Here is a 13,013-nt window from a genome sequence, read left to right as displayed (position 1 = left end):
CATTAAGACCAGGATTCTTTATTAAAGGTCTGAATCTTTTTGGTCATGCTGAGCTTCCTTGTTATTGTTGTTTAACGGTTTGTGTTATTTTGTGAGAGCTTGCGCATCATTTGTGTTGATATCTTTGCTAAAGTTGTATTATTTGGTAGAATTGGTTTTAAAGCCAGCTTTTATCGTGTCCGTGTGGCCACGCGGGCTCTTGCACTTTCAGTAGTTTCATTCGAGCGCGGTGCAGCTCCGGGTCTAGTTTTTCTCTCGGAGTGACACCTCTCGCCTCTTTCTTCAGCGCAGCTAACAGCGCGAGCTAATCCGGCTAACAGCTAACGGCTAACGGCTTGCTAGTGGCGCTATGATGGCGGAGCTGGTGCAGGGACAGGCCTCGATGAACCAGCCGGGGCTGAAGTCAGAGGGCCTGGCCGATGTTTTGCAGCGGGCCCGGCAGGTAACAACTCCACCCGGGCTCAGCCCACACCCGTTCCGGGCCGAATCGGGTCGTTTAGATCGAGCCAAAGCACTTTTATCGGAATTGTCCGTGTTTTGCTGCTGCTACTCGAACTTGTACCACACACACACACACACACACACAGTTACACTCACACACTCCGCAGCATGCTAACTAGCTAGAAGCAGCTCGGAGTTGGACTTGTGGCCGCTTGTGTAAACTTTTCCGGTGCTGACACGCTCCGGGAGAGAGTTTGGGGTGAGTTTGCCGAGCTGTCACCCGGAGGGGAGCGCGCTGGGACGGCGGAGGGGAGACGAGGGTGGGGGGGAGCGGGACAGAAGTTTGGCCACACGTGTCACTCCGCCAGCGGGCAACCTGTTGGGCTGCGAGGGGCAGAAAGGACGCGGGTCACTGGGGTTACTGCGCCTTCTGCCCCCGTCGAGGGTCTCCCGCAGGCCGGGGGGTGTCTGTACCGAGTCCCAGCGGTTAATCGGGGAGCCGGGCCCCCCTCCCCCCCCAGGCTGCTGTTTACTGTAAGTTGGTTAGAAAGTAGGCTGGCGTTACGCAACAGCCTGAGAGCCATATACAGGCAGGAGGTGTGTCTGCGCCTATAGACAGACAGGTTCACCCTCCTGTGTCTGCGTGCACCTCACTCTGCACTTCTGCCTGCGTGCACCACACCTAAGAGTCAGCCTCAGGTAAACAGACAAGTGAGCATGCCCTTTAAATTGGCACCCTGACCTCTGAGTGGCACCCCAGCCAATCACAGCCTGCTCCCCCAGGACTGACTGAAGAACTCCTCCAGGCACCGGTAACTTTCACCTGAAGACCTGAGAGCTCACAAAGTCACTGTTAATGGGTCTGTTTTATTGGACCAGAAACAAGCCAGTGCCACAGGTGTGTTCCTCCAGGTGTCACTGTGGTGACCTCAGGTGTGAGGTGCAAGCAGTCTGCAGGAAGTTGGATCATTTGTGTTTTACTTCCTGTTAGTGTGTTGTCTCTTAAACTCCCTTAACTCTCAGCCACACTCTGTCACACTGGGTAAAAACATCCGTCACTGCCCGCTAACACCTGGCCTGGGGCGACGCTCGGTGGGCGATGCAGACTAACCAGGCGCAGTCCTCCGTGTACAGAGTGCTCGGCGACTTCCTGGCAACCAGCAGTTGCTAAGGAAAAATGTGTTGAGTGGTTGCTGCTTGTCATCGCGTAGAATTGGTCACGAAACGATGCTTTACCAAAACCTCGGTGCGATTGCTTTGGCTACCAGCACGTTGATTCTATCGCCTGTAGTTTACCTGCAGCCAACCTGTCTGCAAACTCTCACAAAGCGAAGTGAAACATGCGACTCAAACGGGAAATGTAGAACGCTCGTCTTCAAAGTAAAAGCTGTGCTTTTTGTTAGTGATAAAGGATGACTTTTACTTTGAAGGCAAATGTTCTACATTTCCGGTTGGTGTCGCAGTGTATTTAGCGTCTTCCATCAGCTAGCTCGCTGATTTGATGGTGATTAGAATTTTTTCCCCCCAAGTCTGGTCGAAGTTTAGCTCCACCCTGTTCCTCTGATGATGGTTTACACCAAGTGAACCTCCACTAAAGAAACTGCAACACCTCCAGCAGATGGTCAGGAATCGCACACTTCGCCTCTCATTTACTACGTAGGAAGTGATGTCACAGTGTTACCATACTGAACTGTGGAATCACTTCTTCTTTTTGAGTGCAAGTGCTGCTGCTGACCAATCAAATCATGCTCTGGAAATGTGTTAGGACAGTTGTGAGACACCGGCCTGCTGCAAGTTGGTAACCTGCTGCTGCCAGCACTGGTGATGTTAGCTATGTTGTGCTAACTCACAACGTGTGTGTGTGTGTGTGTCAGATGTGCAACAGATGTGTGAGACATTTAAAACGTGACTGGATTTTGAGGTTTGTGACTTGATGTTTGTGCGGTCAGCGTTTAGCTCCCTCTCGGTTTTTCGGCTGCTGGACTCGTGGCTGCTCTCATGTTTTCTCTTAATGAGTAAATTTGTTGATGCGTTCATCCTGAGAGCAGTCAGCAAGCTCTTATTTTGAAAAGTCAGTTGTTGTTAACCAGTTGTCCCTGGTCCTTACGAGTAAGTCACGACAGTCCTTGATGTCATTAGCAGCTTCTCGTCCTTTGTGCCGCACTCCAGGTGTGATGGTAACCTTGGTTCTGTTCTTCACACCAGAACCTGCAGCAGGTGAAAAATGGTTCATGAGCAGAACTGGGACCATTTGGAGAATAACGTGGAGAAGAATGAGTGTTCGAGCTCAGGAGAGGCGGTGGGGGAGCCTCTCCTGAGTGTGGAAATCTCACCACCAATGTCAGTAGATTGGAATTATTTAAGTTCTGTTTTCTTTCTCCTCCAAGTTTAAGGGCATAATCTTCGCTGTGTTGGCTGCTGAAGGACAAACAAATCTAGCTGCTGTTGATCTCCAGTGAGTGTAGGCTTTCAGCCTGCTGTGTACCTCAAATGTCCAGGTGTGTTTACTCTGGAGGCTATAACACTGTCTGAAAGTACGATACGAGCTCACTTCTGTCCAATGACGCTGTTTCTAGCCTTTGTTTAGCCTCAGGTAGCTTCTGTTAGCTGCTGTCAGCCTCAGTTAGCTGCTGTTAGCCTCAGGTAGCTTCTGTTAGCTGCTGTCAGCCTCAGTTAGCTGCTGTCAGCCTCAGTTAGCTGCTGTTAGCCTCAGTTAGCTGCTGTTAGCCTCAGTTAGCTGCTGTTAGCCTCAGTTAGTGACTGTTTGCTGCTGTTAACCTCAGTTAGCTGCTGTTAGCCTCAGTTAGCTGCCGTTACCGAAACTGCCTTCGAAGTGAGTATAAAATAGTTGGAGTTTGGTGGCTGGTGAATAAAACCTCACACGATGTGAAATCACTGGGAAAGCATGATTCTTTAAAAAAAAAAAAAAAAATTAGCGTAATGTTAGCAGTTGTTGATGTTTAGCTTGTTAGGTGTCAGTTGACCAGAGATGGGAGGGTCACATGTCTAATCTCCTGACAATAAGTTAGTGCAGCATTATCAGGAGTAAATGAGCACGTTTAGTGTTAGAGCCCTGACCACAGTTCAGCAGACGAGGCTTGAGCTGAGGAGGAAGAGGACGACGCCTCCGTCAGGTGTCGGGTCAGAAACCTTTGTTTAAAGTTTGCACGTTTCAGCTGAGAGAGTTTCAACGGTTTATTTTCTTTACTAGCTGTCTGCGGCTCACCTTTTACAGGTAATACTGTGAGGCTGTGGAGCACTGTGAACAGGTGTGAGCAGGTGTAGCAGACTGACCCCGCCCACTGGACTATTTTTACTGAGCAGCAGATTTTTCTTTAGTCTTTATCAGGAAAACACTCAAGGTTTCCTCTGTGTGCGTCTGTCTCTCTCTCTCTGTGTGTGTGTGTGTGTGTGTGTGTGTATTTAATAGTATTTGCAGTCTGCGTACCGTCAGTTCGTCCTCTGAAACAAACAGTTTTATCTCCTCCCCCTAAATGGCAGCTGAAGTCTTGATGTCATTTCCTGGTTCTTTGTGGCCTTCTTTATAGTTTGATGAACATTTTCTGGGTGTTTGTGGTAGAAGAACATCTGATGCTGGACTCTACAAACACCCTGAAGAAGATGATGGACGCGATGAGGAAGGTTTAGTCTCCCAGGTAGAGCTGTGACGTTTGAGGCTCACACCTTTAAAACGGCTCCACCAAATCTTTGTTCTTCACACCAACTGTGGTTAAACTTTAATGAGCTGCAGCTCTGTTAGAAATATCTGCGCCCAGTCAGTCGAGTGCGTCTGCAGCCAAACCGGGCGCCTTATTAGGAAGCCTCCTGGTTTAGGGAGTGAGGAAGAGGAGTGTGAGGCTGAGCTGTGTCGGCCTCTGGAAACAGGCTGCATATGAAGACACGTCGGCCTGCGCTCGGGCGGCCGACCTGCTCTAAAGCAGAGGTGCTGTTGGACTCTCTGCTGACCTGGGACCAGTTTGGGACCTAGTCTTTATCCTGCTGTGGTTTTGGACCTGTGTACTGTAAAAACTTTACCGTTCTAATTTTATTATCGCTGTTAGTTTTCGGCCGCTCCCGTGTGCTGAGCTGCTGTGAACAGATGCAGGTGTTACAGCTGTTTCTGCCATGTTCACAGATGGTGGGCAAGCTGGGCGGAGAAGGGATGTCTCACCTCAACAGCTCCTCAGTAAGTGTCGAGCCCTCGCTGTACTACCCGGGCCAGAAACGACCAGGAGAGGATGGAGGTAAGAGGCTCACACACCCGCACTCCACCCGTCAGACTGATCAGTGACAGGACGGCCGTGACGTTCGAGCATTCATCGAGTTCTTATGAAAACACTTTACAGGCCGTCTGTGGATGTAAGAAGGGAAACCTGCTGTAACTGCGGCCCGACTGAAGCTGCAGTGACGTCTTTTTATTTTGTTTAATAAACGACGGCGGGAGAAAAGCGTGTGTCTGTGCTCCGACGTGTTCCCGTGTTTGCCGCACACGTCATGCCAGTTCGATTCTCGCTGTTCACTCTGATGATCGGCGCCGTCACATCAGCCTGACGTCTAATCTCTGTCTCTGTCTCCCAGTAGGTAACCAGCTAGCAGCCATGGGGCATCAAAGGTACGACCCGCAGCTCGTATTGATCACTCTCACACACTCTCAGTGGTGTGTAATGATGCGTGTGCAGCTTCATATTCTTGTTTGCAAATCGACACGTGTGAGGTCGTGGAGGTGCACCTGTGTTATAGATCTGTCCTCCTGCAGTCTGCATCAGAATAATCACTTATTGACACACACACACACAGCCATGCGTGACCAGGATGCCGATGTGTGTGTTTCTGTGTGTGTGTGTGTTGCAGGGTAATCACAGAGGATTACAAGGTCCCTGACAGGATGGTGGGCTTCAGTGAGTATGACCTCTGACCTTTCGCTGGGCTCTCAAACCTTTACATAGAATATGCATGTGAACCTGGAGCTGTTCCCCTGTACTGTGCTCTGCAGGCTTCCTGGTGTCTGTCTGTAGTCTCATTTCTAGCGACCAATCACATCTGAGCAGCCTGTGGCTGTGTGCAGGTAAACAGGGGGATGGTATTTGCCTCGAAACTTTTTTCACAGAGACTAAATCCTCTCCTCAGCCAATGGGCTTCCAGTCTGATGGTAACCTGCTGTCTCAGTGTTTTTACTGAACCTTTCCTTTGACTCAGAACTGCGACGGTTCTGGTTTGTCTGGATGCAAACCCCATAAGTCAGACGTTAATGTCAGAACCAGAATGTGTGTCCGAGGCGCCCTGTTTGGCCTCAGAAGCCTCGGGCAGATCAGCTGAGCCAAGTCTCATTTTCCTTCCCGGTACCTCAGAGGAAGCAGGCTGACGTCAGTGTGTTTGACCTGGAGTCACAGTCCTTTACTTACTGCATGTACAGAAGCAGCAGGTGGATGTTCCTCTAATTATGTCTGTCCTCCTCCACCTCAGTTATTGGCAGGGGAGGAGAACAGATCACCAGGATCCAGTTGGAGTCGGGCTGTAAGATCCAGATCGCTCCCGGTGAGTTCAGCGCTCCGTGTTTTTACGTTTCCTCAGACCACGGAGAATCCAAACTTCTCCGTGGTCCCTTTGAATTAAACGGCCTGACGACTTACCTGACACATGCGTGTTTCTGCAGAAGGCGGGGGTCTGATGGAGCGGCCGTGTTCTCTGACGGGGACTCCGGAGAGCATCGAGTGAGTTAGTGAAGCTGGAGCTGGCAGAGCTGCAGGTGAAGCGACGCTCCCGCTAAACTCTGTCACGTCTGGCTGTTTTCAGGCAGGCGAAGCGGCTGCTGGCCCAGATCGTGGACCGCTGCAGAAACGGTCCGGGTTTCCATGGCGATGGAGAGGGCGGGGCCTCGGTGCAGGAAATGCTGATCCCAGCCAGCAAGGTGGGGCTGGTGATTGGCCGAGGAGGAGACACCATCAAACAGCTGCAGGTAGATTCACGTCACAGGTTCAGATCAACGGGGGGGCTCTCGCTCGAGGAAGTGATGTCACTGCGAGAGGTGAAATGTATATGACAGCTGACATGGTTCCGCTCACTGTTGGGTCTGCAGACAGATCCTTTGATCTTACTCGAGTTCTTCTTTGTTCTTCTTAAATTTGTTCAGACTTTGTAGTAACAATGTTTCCAAGTTTTTGAACTTTAGATAAACAAGTTTAGTGTTTCTTTTACATAATTATAATGATTTAATGACTCAAATAGAGTTTTATTCTTTGTAGTTATTTTATGGTAATTGGTATTTGTGGTATTTGTATAGCGCTTTTACTTGGTCCTATGGACCCCAAAGCGCTTTACACATCCACACATTCACACACTGGTGATGGCAGCTACATTGTAGCCACAGCCACCCTGGGGCGCACTGACAGAGGCGAGGCTGCCGGATACTGGCGCCACCGGGCCCTCTGACCACCACCAGTAGGCAGCGGGTGAAGTGTCTCGCCCAAGGACACGACGACCGAGACTGTCCAAGCCGGGGCTCGAACCAGCAACCTTCCGATTACAAGACGAACGCCAAACTCTTGAGCCACGATCAGATCAAGTTTTCACTTTCGTAACCCTGCTGAGGAGAGTTATCTGTGCTGGCTGGTGGAGTGTGTGCGCCATGAAATCAGGTGTTTTCCTTTCATAGAACAAATCGTGACGATCGTGAAGCAGGAACGTTTGTAGGGTCAGGACTGAGGTGCCGATTGAATAACAGGGTTTCAAATAGCAGGAAATGTTAGTGATGTTAACTGCTCTGGTTTTCAGGAGCGAGCTGGGGTGAAGATGATGATGATCCAGGACGGTCCGATGCCAACGGGGGCCGACAAACCCCTGCGCATCTCCGGAGACCCGTACAAAGTGCAGGTAAGCCAGCGAGTACTGTCCAGGAGTAATCGTTCTGCAGGACGATAACTGTGACGCAGACTGCTGATTTATTGCTGAGCATCAGTGAAGCGGGAGCTGTCAAAGCACGAGCTGAGGACACCAGAGCCACTTACAGCAGCTGCGTCCTAATGAAATGAGACCATGTGACTATCTGCAGCTTATTAATACAGGGAAACTCTCTGATCTGATTTTTTTCACTACAGATTTGCTGTAAAGTGTTTAGTGAGGAAAGTTTTACTGCTGAATCCACAAAGTTTGAGGACATCCTGTAACAGGATTTATCAGTGGGACCTACGGGCAGATTCAGGGCTCTGATTTGTTGGATCTGTCATGGGTTCCTCCGAGGTCCTGGGCTGGTTCGGTTTAGATGATCCTTAAAAGATTTTGGCTTTCAATGAGAAAAGGTTACTGATCGAATTGGAGACTTGAGGTCAAGCAGAAAGTTGGTAAATATTTCGATGCTTTTTAGTTCCATCCTTTGAGGCGGGGCTAATCCCGGGCCGTTTCCTCCTGCAGGCAGCGAGGGAGCTGGTGTTGGAGGTGATCCGGGAGAAGGACGGAGACTTCAGATCGGGTCGCAGTGACTTCGGCGCCCGACTGGGAGGAACCAGCCTGGATGTATGACTTGGGCAAACAAGCGTACCTGGGATGGTTGTGTTTAGACGCCGTGCTGATCTCTCCGTCTGTCCTCAGGTTCCCGTTCCCAGGTTTGCTGTCGGCATTGTGATTGGCAGAAATGGAGAAATGATCAAGAAGATCCAGAACGATGCAGGGGTCCGGATCCAGTTTAAAGCAGGTGTGTCATGCTTTGGCTCATTACTTGCTGAATCTTTCTAAATGTGAGCTTCGAGTCCGCTTCATTCTGCAGCTCCTATCATCACATCATCCATGAACACCAGTGAGCCGCTTCCACCATGATGTGGACGCGTCAGCTGCTTCTCTGCACTTTCCTGCTTCATCATCTTCAGTGACGTTATTGTGAACGTCATCCTGGTTTCATCTCAGTCATATTTAAAGCTGTTCGTTTGTCCGGCTGCTTTTGGAGGAACAAACGCTCAGATTGACTTGACACACTGCCTTCCTTCTGACTAGCATTAGCTCACTAGTTCACTTCTTGATGGCTACCGTAGCAGCTAGCTGGGAACCGTTAGCTTGCTCTTTAACTTTGTCCCCATTTAATCCTCTGAGGCCACGTTTTTCTTTGCAGGTAAGCTAGCTAACGTTAGCAGAGAGACAGCTCAGGCTGGTTAGTCTGATTTTGTGTTCACACCAGTTTAATCCACAGTTCAACTGGTCAGTGTGACTTAATCATTTTATTACAGTGCTTGTTTACACAAGTGTAGAAACAGATAAGCAACGGACTTTCTGTTCACACTGCTGAGGATTTGACCTCTGACCTTTTAGATGATGGTGTCAGTCTAGAACGTGTCGCCATGGTGATGGGTCAGCCGGACCGCTGTCAGCATGCTGTCCACCTCATCAATGAACTCATCCAAACAGCACAGGTAAACACACACACGTTGGTTTTTCTTTTGAGTGGGGACCTTTGTTCACGTTCTACTTCATGGGTCCTTTTACATGTTGCTGTTTTCACAGGAACGTGATGGTTTCGGTTCAGCCTTGCGGGGCGGGCGGGTCAGAGGTCGTGGTGATTGGACTATGGGCTCTCCTGGCCCCCTACAGGAAGTGACATACACCATCCCTGCTGACAAATGTGGCTTGGTCATTGGCAAAGGTAGGAAACTGAGTCTGCTTAGTCTGGTTAGAAAACTGAAGGTGAGGAAAACGTTCACACTGCTGTCGTTTGTGTTTACCAACGTGTTTACATTAATGCAAAGGTCAAGGTTCAAACGGGTGCCTGAAAACCTTGAATATGCTTGGATTTTAATGTTGTCTGTTCAAGGTTTGAAATGTGCCCCCTGCATGACTGCACTAACATGCTGCAGGTTTTAATGACAAATACAAATCACGGCTCAGATAACAAGGGTGCAATCCGCCTGAAACATCTGCAAACAGGATTTGCACCTTTTCACACTGGGGGAGTTTACTCAAGCTAATCATAACAATTATTATTACTATTTTTATAGCTAGCAAACTCGTGAGATGGATGATTGAAATGCACTGAGTGTGATGCCATACAGCAGCGCCAGTATAGCAGTTAGTTATGGTGATTTATGGAACATGCTGTGAACTCAGACTGAATATGGTTGTTTTTTCCCTGAACAGAATAAAAATAGAGCGTGTCTCGTTTTTAAACACAATCTAAAGATCACAGCAATCTGAGGAAGTTTCACTTTAATCCACGTGAACGAGGCTGCGTTAGCTCATTGCAGCAGAAACTGCGCGACGTGGATTGGATGAGTAAGATGATAATGATCTTATAATCCTGTCACTGTGCGTCTTATTTTGGTGTTTTGGTCCTGAGTGTTTGTGCTGTGAGCAGACGTCCTGCAAACATCAGTGAGACACATTTTAACCCCACAGTACCAACAACAGGCGGCGCAGCCTCATTCACTCTATTTAAAAACCTCTTACAGCCCATCCACCACTCGCTGTGTGTGTGTGTGTGTGTGTGTGTGTGTGTGTGTGTGTGTGTGTGTGTGTGTGTGTGTGTGTGTGTGTGTGTGTGTGTGTGTGTGTGTGTGAGAGAGAGAGTTGGAGGTCAAGAGGGTCGAGCAGCAGCCTCCAAATTAAAAGCCACAAAGAAGAAAATGTCAAGTGCAGTGTGTTTAGACACCATATGGCCTGTTTGTGCGCGCGCACACACACACACACACACACACACACACACTCTTACTTTGCACCACTTTAGAGGACCTCATGTTCGTTTCCTGTGATGAATTCTTCGTGCTGACAGTCGACTCAGTCGATGAAAAGTGAAGATGAACACTGAATGAAAATCATATACATTTTAACCCCCCCCCTCCCCCACATTCAGACCTGCTGGTTGTGAGGAGCAGCCAGTCACAGAGGTGGAGGATGAAGTGAGGGGCTGCGCCGGCCCTGATGATGGATTATTAATGCAAAACAGAATCCAAGAATGAAACAAAAGAAGAGGTGACCTTTAACCTCTAATTATCAGGGTTATACTCGGGGTCAGACTCAGAGCTGATCAGATCTAGCAGGCTCCACTGTGTTCATGAAAATGACGTTCAGTATGGAGGTTGGCCCCGCCCCTCCCTGAGCCTGGTTCTGCTGGAGGTTTCTTCCTGTTAAAAGGGAGTTTTTCCTCCCCACTGTCGCCAAAGTGCTTGTTCATAGGGGCTCATCTGGTTGTTGGGTTTCTTTGTATTATTGTAGGCTTCAGACTGACAGCAGCAGCTCTGAGTCGACACATGTCCTCCTGGTCTCTGCCAGCAGGTTAATGTTTCCTGTCCTCACCTTGACCGTCCTGCTGGGACCAGCTGTACCCGTGAAGCCTCCCAGGCTCCGCGGCTCATTACACAAACTGAAATTTAATTTAATAATTTTCCCAGAATTAAGCAAATCAGATAAAATCCTCAAGTCAGGTTTAAAGTTAAAGTCGAGGTTTTCAACTTGCATTTATTTAAACTAGAGCTGGGCGATTTTTTTCATATCGCGATATGTTTTTTTCATTTCAGGCGATAACGATATATATCACGATATAAGCCAAATAACTATATTTGTAGGATTTAAATGTGCCGTTGTTTTACTGAAGAACAGACAAAATTGACTAACTTTTGTCAATATCAAATAAACTGAGACCTAAAAGGAAATTCTCCATCTCTCCTTGTTGCATAGCTGAGCTTTTCAAACAGTTTTAACAGTTACGTTAGTCTGACAGAAGCCGAATGACGAATCAGCGCTTCCAGTCACAGATTGAGCTGCGCCGCTTTATTGTATTTCCAGACTTGCTTTCGGCACATTTACAGTGCCGCTACTCTGTTTTTTGTCAGACTTGAAAAAGCCGAAACACCTTCACACTACGGGACTTCTGTGGCTCTTCCGTTCGACAATCTCGCCGGCGTTGGAACCATCATCGGTTTTCTCTTCGGTAACCTTCGGTCACGCTCTCGGTTGATTTTTCTCTAGTCGGCGCACTCATTTCCTCCATTACCCGGCGGCACGGCGGCTGGCTGCTCCCCAAATACACATGTGCGGCTTGGCACTTGTGCTGTCGCAACAAGTCACGTGACGTGACGCTGCGGCTGTGATTGGTTCGGCTCTGCGCTACTTAATTTGGATTGGCTGTCCTTCTTTTTAAGAGGACAAGCGAGATGAGGCCTATCGCAATAGTTTAATTTTTCTATCGAGAAAAGGTTATTTCACAATACATATCGTTATCGTTCTATCGCCCAGCTCTAATTTAAAGTCACATAGACCGACATGTTCAAGAGTGCTAAGCTAACCCAGCCATCGAGGTCATCTCCTGATTCCATGCAGCATCATGATTTTTCTTTGAGTGTAAACACATTAAAATCCCACGATGAATGAAGCACGTCTGTTTCTGTCACAGAAACGGCAAAGAACAACAGGGTCTACTCTTTTCTACTCTGAGCGCTTCTGAGCGTCTGTCGGACGCTCCCAACATCTTCATCCGATGGTTTCCTACCTGAGCTTTGTCTCGTTTTCCCAGCAGTGACACCACTGAGCCCTGCTGAATGACTCACAACCTCTGCACAGTCCTGCTGACCCGGGGCCGCCCCCGGCGCTCTTATTGATCAGCTGTGTGAATGACACCTGCTGTTTGTGTCTGCAGGTGGAGAAACCATCAAGAGCATTAACCAGCAGTCTGGAGCTCACGTGGAGCTGCAGAGGAACCCCCCACCCTCCACTGACCCCAACACCCGGGTCTTTACCATCAGAGGCACCGCCCAGCAGATGGACCTGGCTCGCCAGCTAATAGATGACAAGATCGGGGTATGTAAAACAAGCGCACCTCTGTAGATGCTTGAGCTCGAAGAACGAGCGCTGACCTGTGTCTCCTCCCACAGGGTTCGGGTATCATGAGTAACGGAGGGTTCGGCTTCAGCCCCTTCACCCAGGGTCCCGCTGCACACCAGAAGTAAGAGTCCTCAGATCTTAGCGCACGCCGCCGTCACACAGCACATACGCCCGTGATCCACGTCCCTCAGAAGCAGGAAGGACGCTGCACCCACGGAGCGAGTCCAGTCCATGAGTGGGCGGGGCTGCTTTGGTGTTCTTCTACAGCGGGGGTGGGGAAGTCCCGGCCTGCAGGTTTTAGATGATCACAGCTGATTTAAAGGACCTCCTCAGGCCTGGAGTTCCCCACCCCCGCTCTGAGTCTGAACATCCTGTTGTAATGATAGCAAGCTGCGCTCTGATTGGCTGACTGTTTAAAGGCATTGCTAACTTCACTGCAGGTAAATGTGATACCTAAAAGGTAGTTTCAGGTAACCATGGAAACTAGGGCTGGGTATCATCACTGATTTCTGGATTCGATTTGATTTGAATCGGGGAAATTTTGCCTCAGACAGTCAGAAATATTATAACTCTGATCACTTATCAGTGCATATCTATATTTTTATATCTATAAAACGAAAGCCGACACTGTGAGACTTCATCAGAGGTGTGAGCGTCACAGCCGAGGCCTTTGTGTCGAAGTCACTGAGGATAAAACAGAAACATGAAGATTTTTCTGGTTTGGGATTTTATAGCAGATGACCTTAAAAATATTCTGCAGTCGATCAAAAATGAAG

At 48.9% G+C, this 13,013-nt stretch overlaps 1 protein-coding gene across 3 annotated transcripts in view; it reads left to right on the top strand.

Annotated features, from left to right (window-relative positions):
• The first annotated feature begins 304 nt into the window (after positions 1-304).
• The window catches only part of LOC146376944 (far upstream element-binding protein 3-like), a 21,590-nt gene continuing 8,881 nt past the window's right edge, over positions 305-13,013 (top strand). The window contains exons 1-14 of one of the 3 annotated variants that reach the window (XM_084946214.1): positions 305-442; positions 4,577-4,685; positions 5,023-5,053; positions 5,293-5,339; positions 5,905-5,976; positions 6,095-6,152; positions 6,235-6,397; positions 7,213-7,311; positions 7,849-7,950; positions 8,026-8,128; positions 8,737-8,837; positions 8,929-9,067; positions 12,053-12,213; positions 12,288-12,358. In XM_084946214.1, coding sequence (XP_084802340.1) covers positions 350-442; positions 4,577-4,685; positions 5,023-5,053; positions 5,293-5,339; positions 5,905-5,976; positions 6,095-6,152; positions 6,235-6,397; positions 7,213-7,311; positions 7,849-7,950; positions 8,026-8,128; positions 8,737-8,837; positions 8,929-9,067; positions 12,053-12,213; positions 12,288-12,358 — 1,349 coding nt within the window. In that variant the 5' untranslated portion in view covers positions 305-349. Of the gene's footprint in view, positions 443-4,576; positions 4,686-5,019; positions 5,054-5,292; positions 5,340-5,904; positions 5,977-6,094; positions 6,153-6,234; positions 6,398-7,212; positions 7,312-7,848; positions 7,951-8,025; positions 8,129-8,736; positions 8,838-8,928; positions 9,068-12,052; positions 12,214-12,287; positions 12,359-13,013 lie in introns of all 3 variants that reach the window. The other 2 variants (XM_084946213.1, XM_084946215.1) reach the window with 2 other exon arrangements.

The sequence above is a fragment of the Perissodus microlepis genome, chromosome 12 (assembly GCF_051167445.1).
Source record: "Perissodus microlepis isolate ML-2025 ecotype Zambia chromosome 12, ASM5116744v1, whole genome shotgun sequence".
Taxonomy (NCBI): Eukaryota; Metazoa; Chordata; class Actinopteri; order Cichliformes; family Cichlidae; genus Perissodus; species Perissodus microlepis.
Note: the sequence above shows the minus strand (reverse complement) of the source record. Positions and strands in the feature narration are given on the sequence as shown.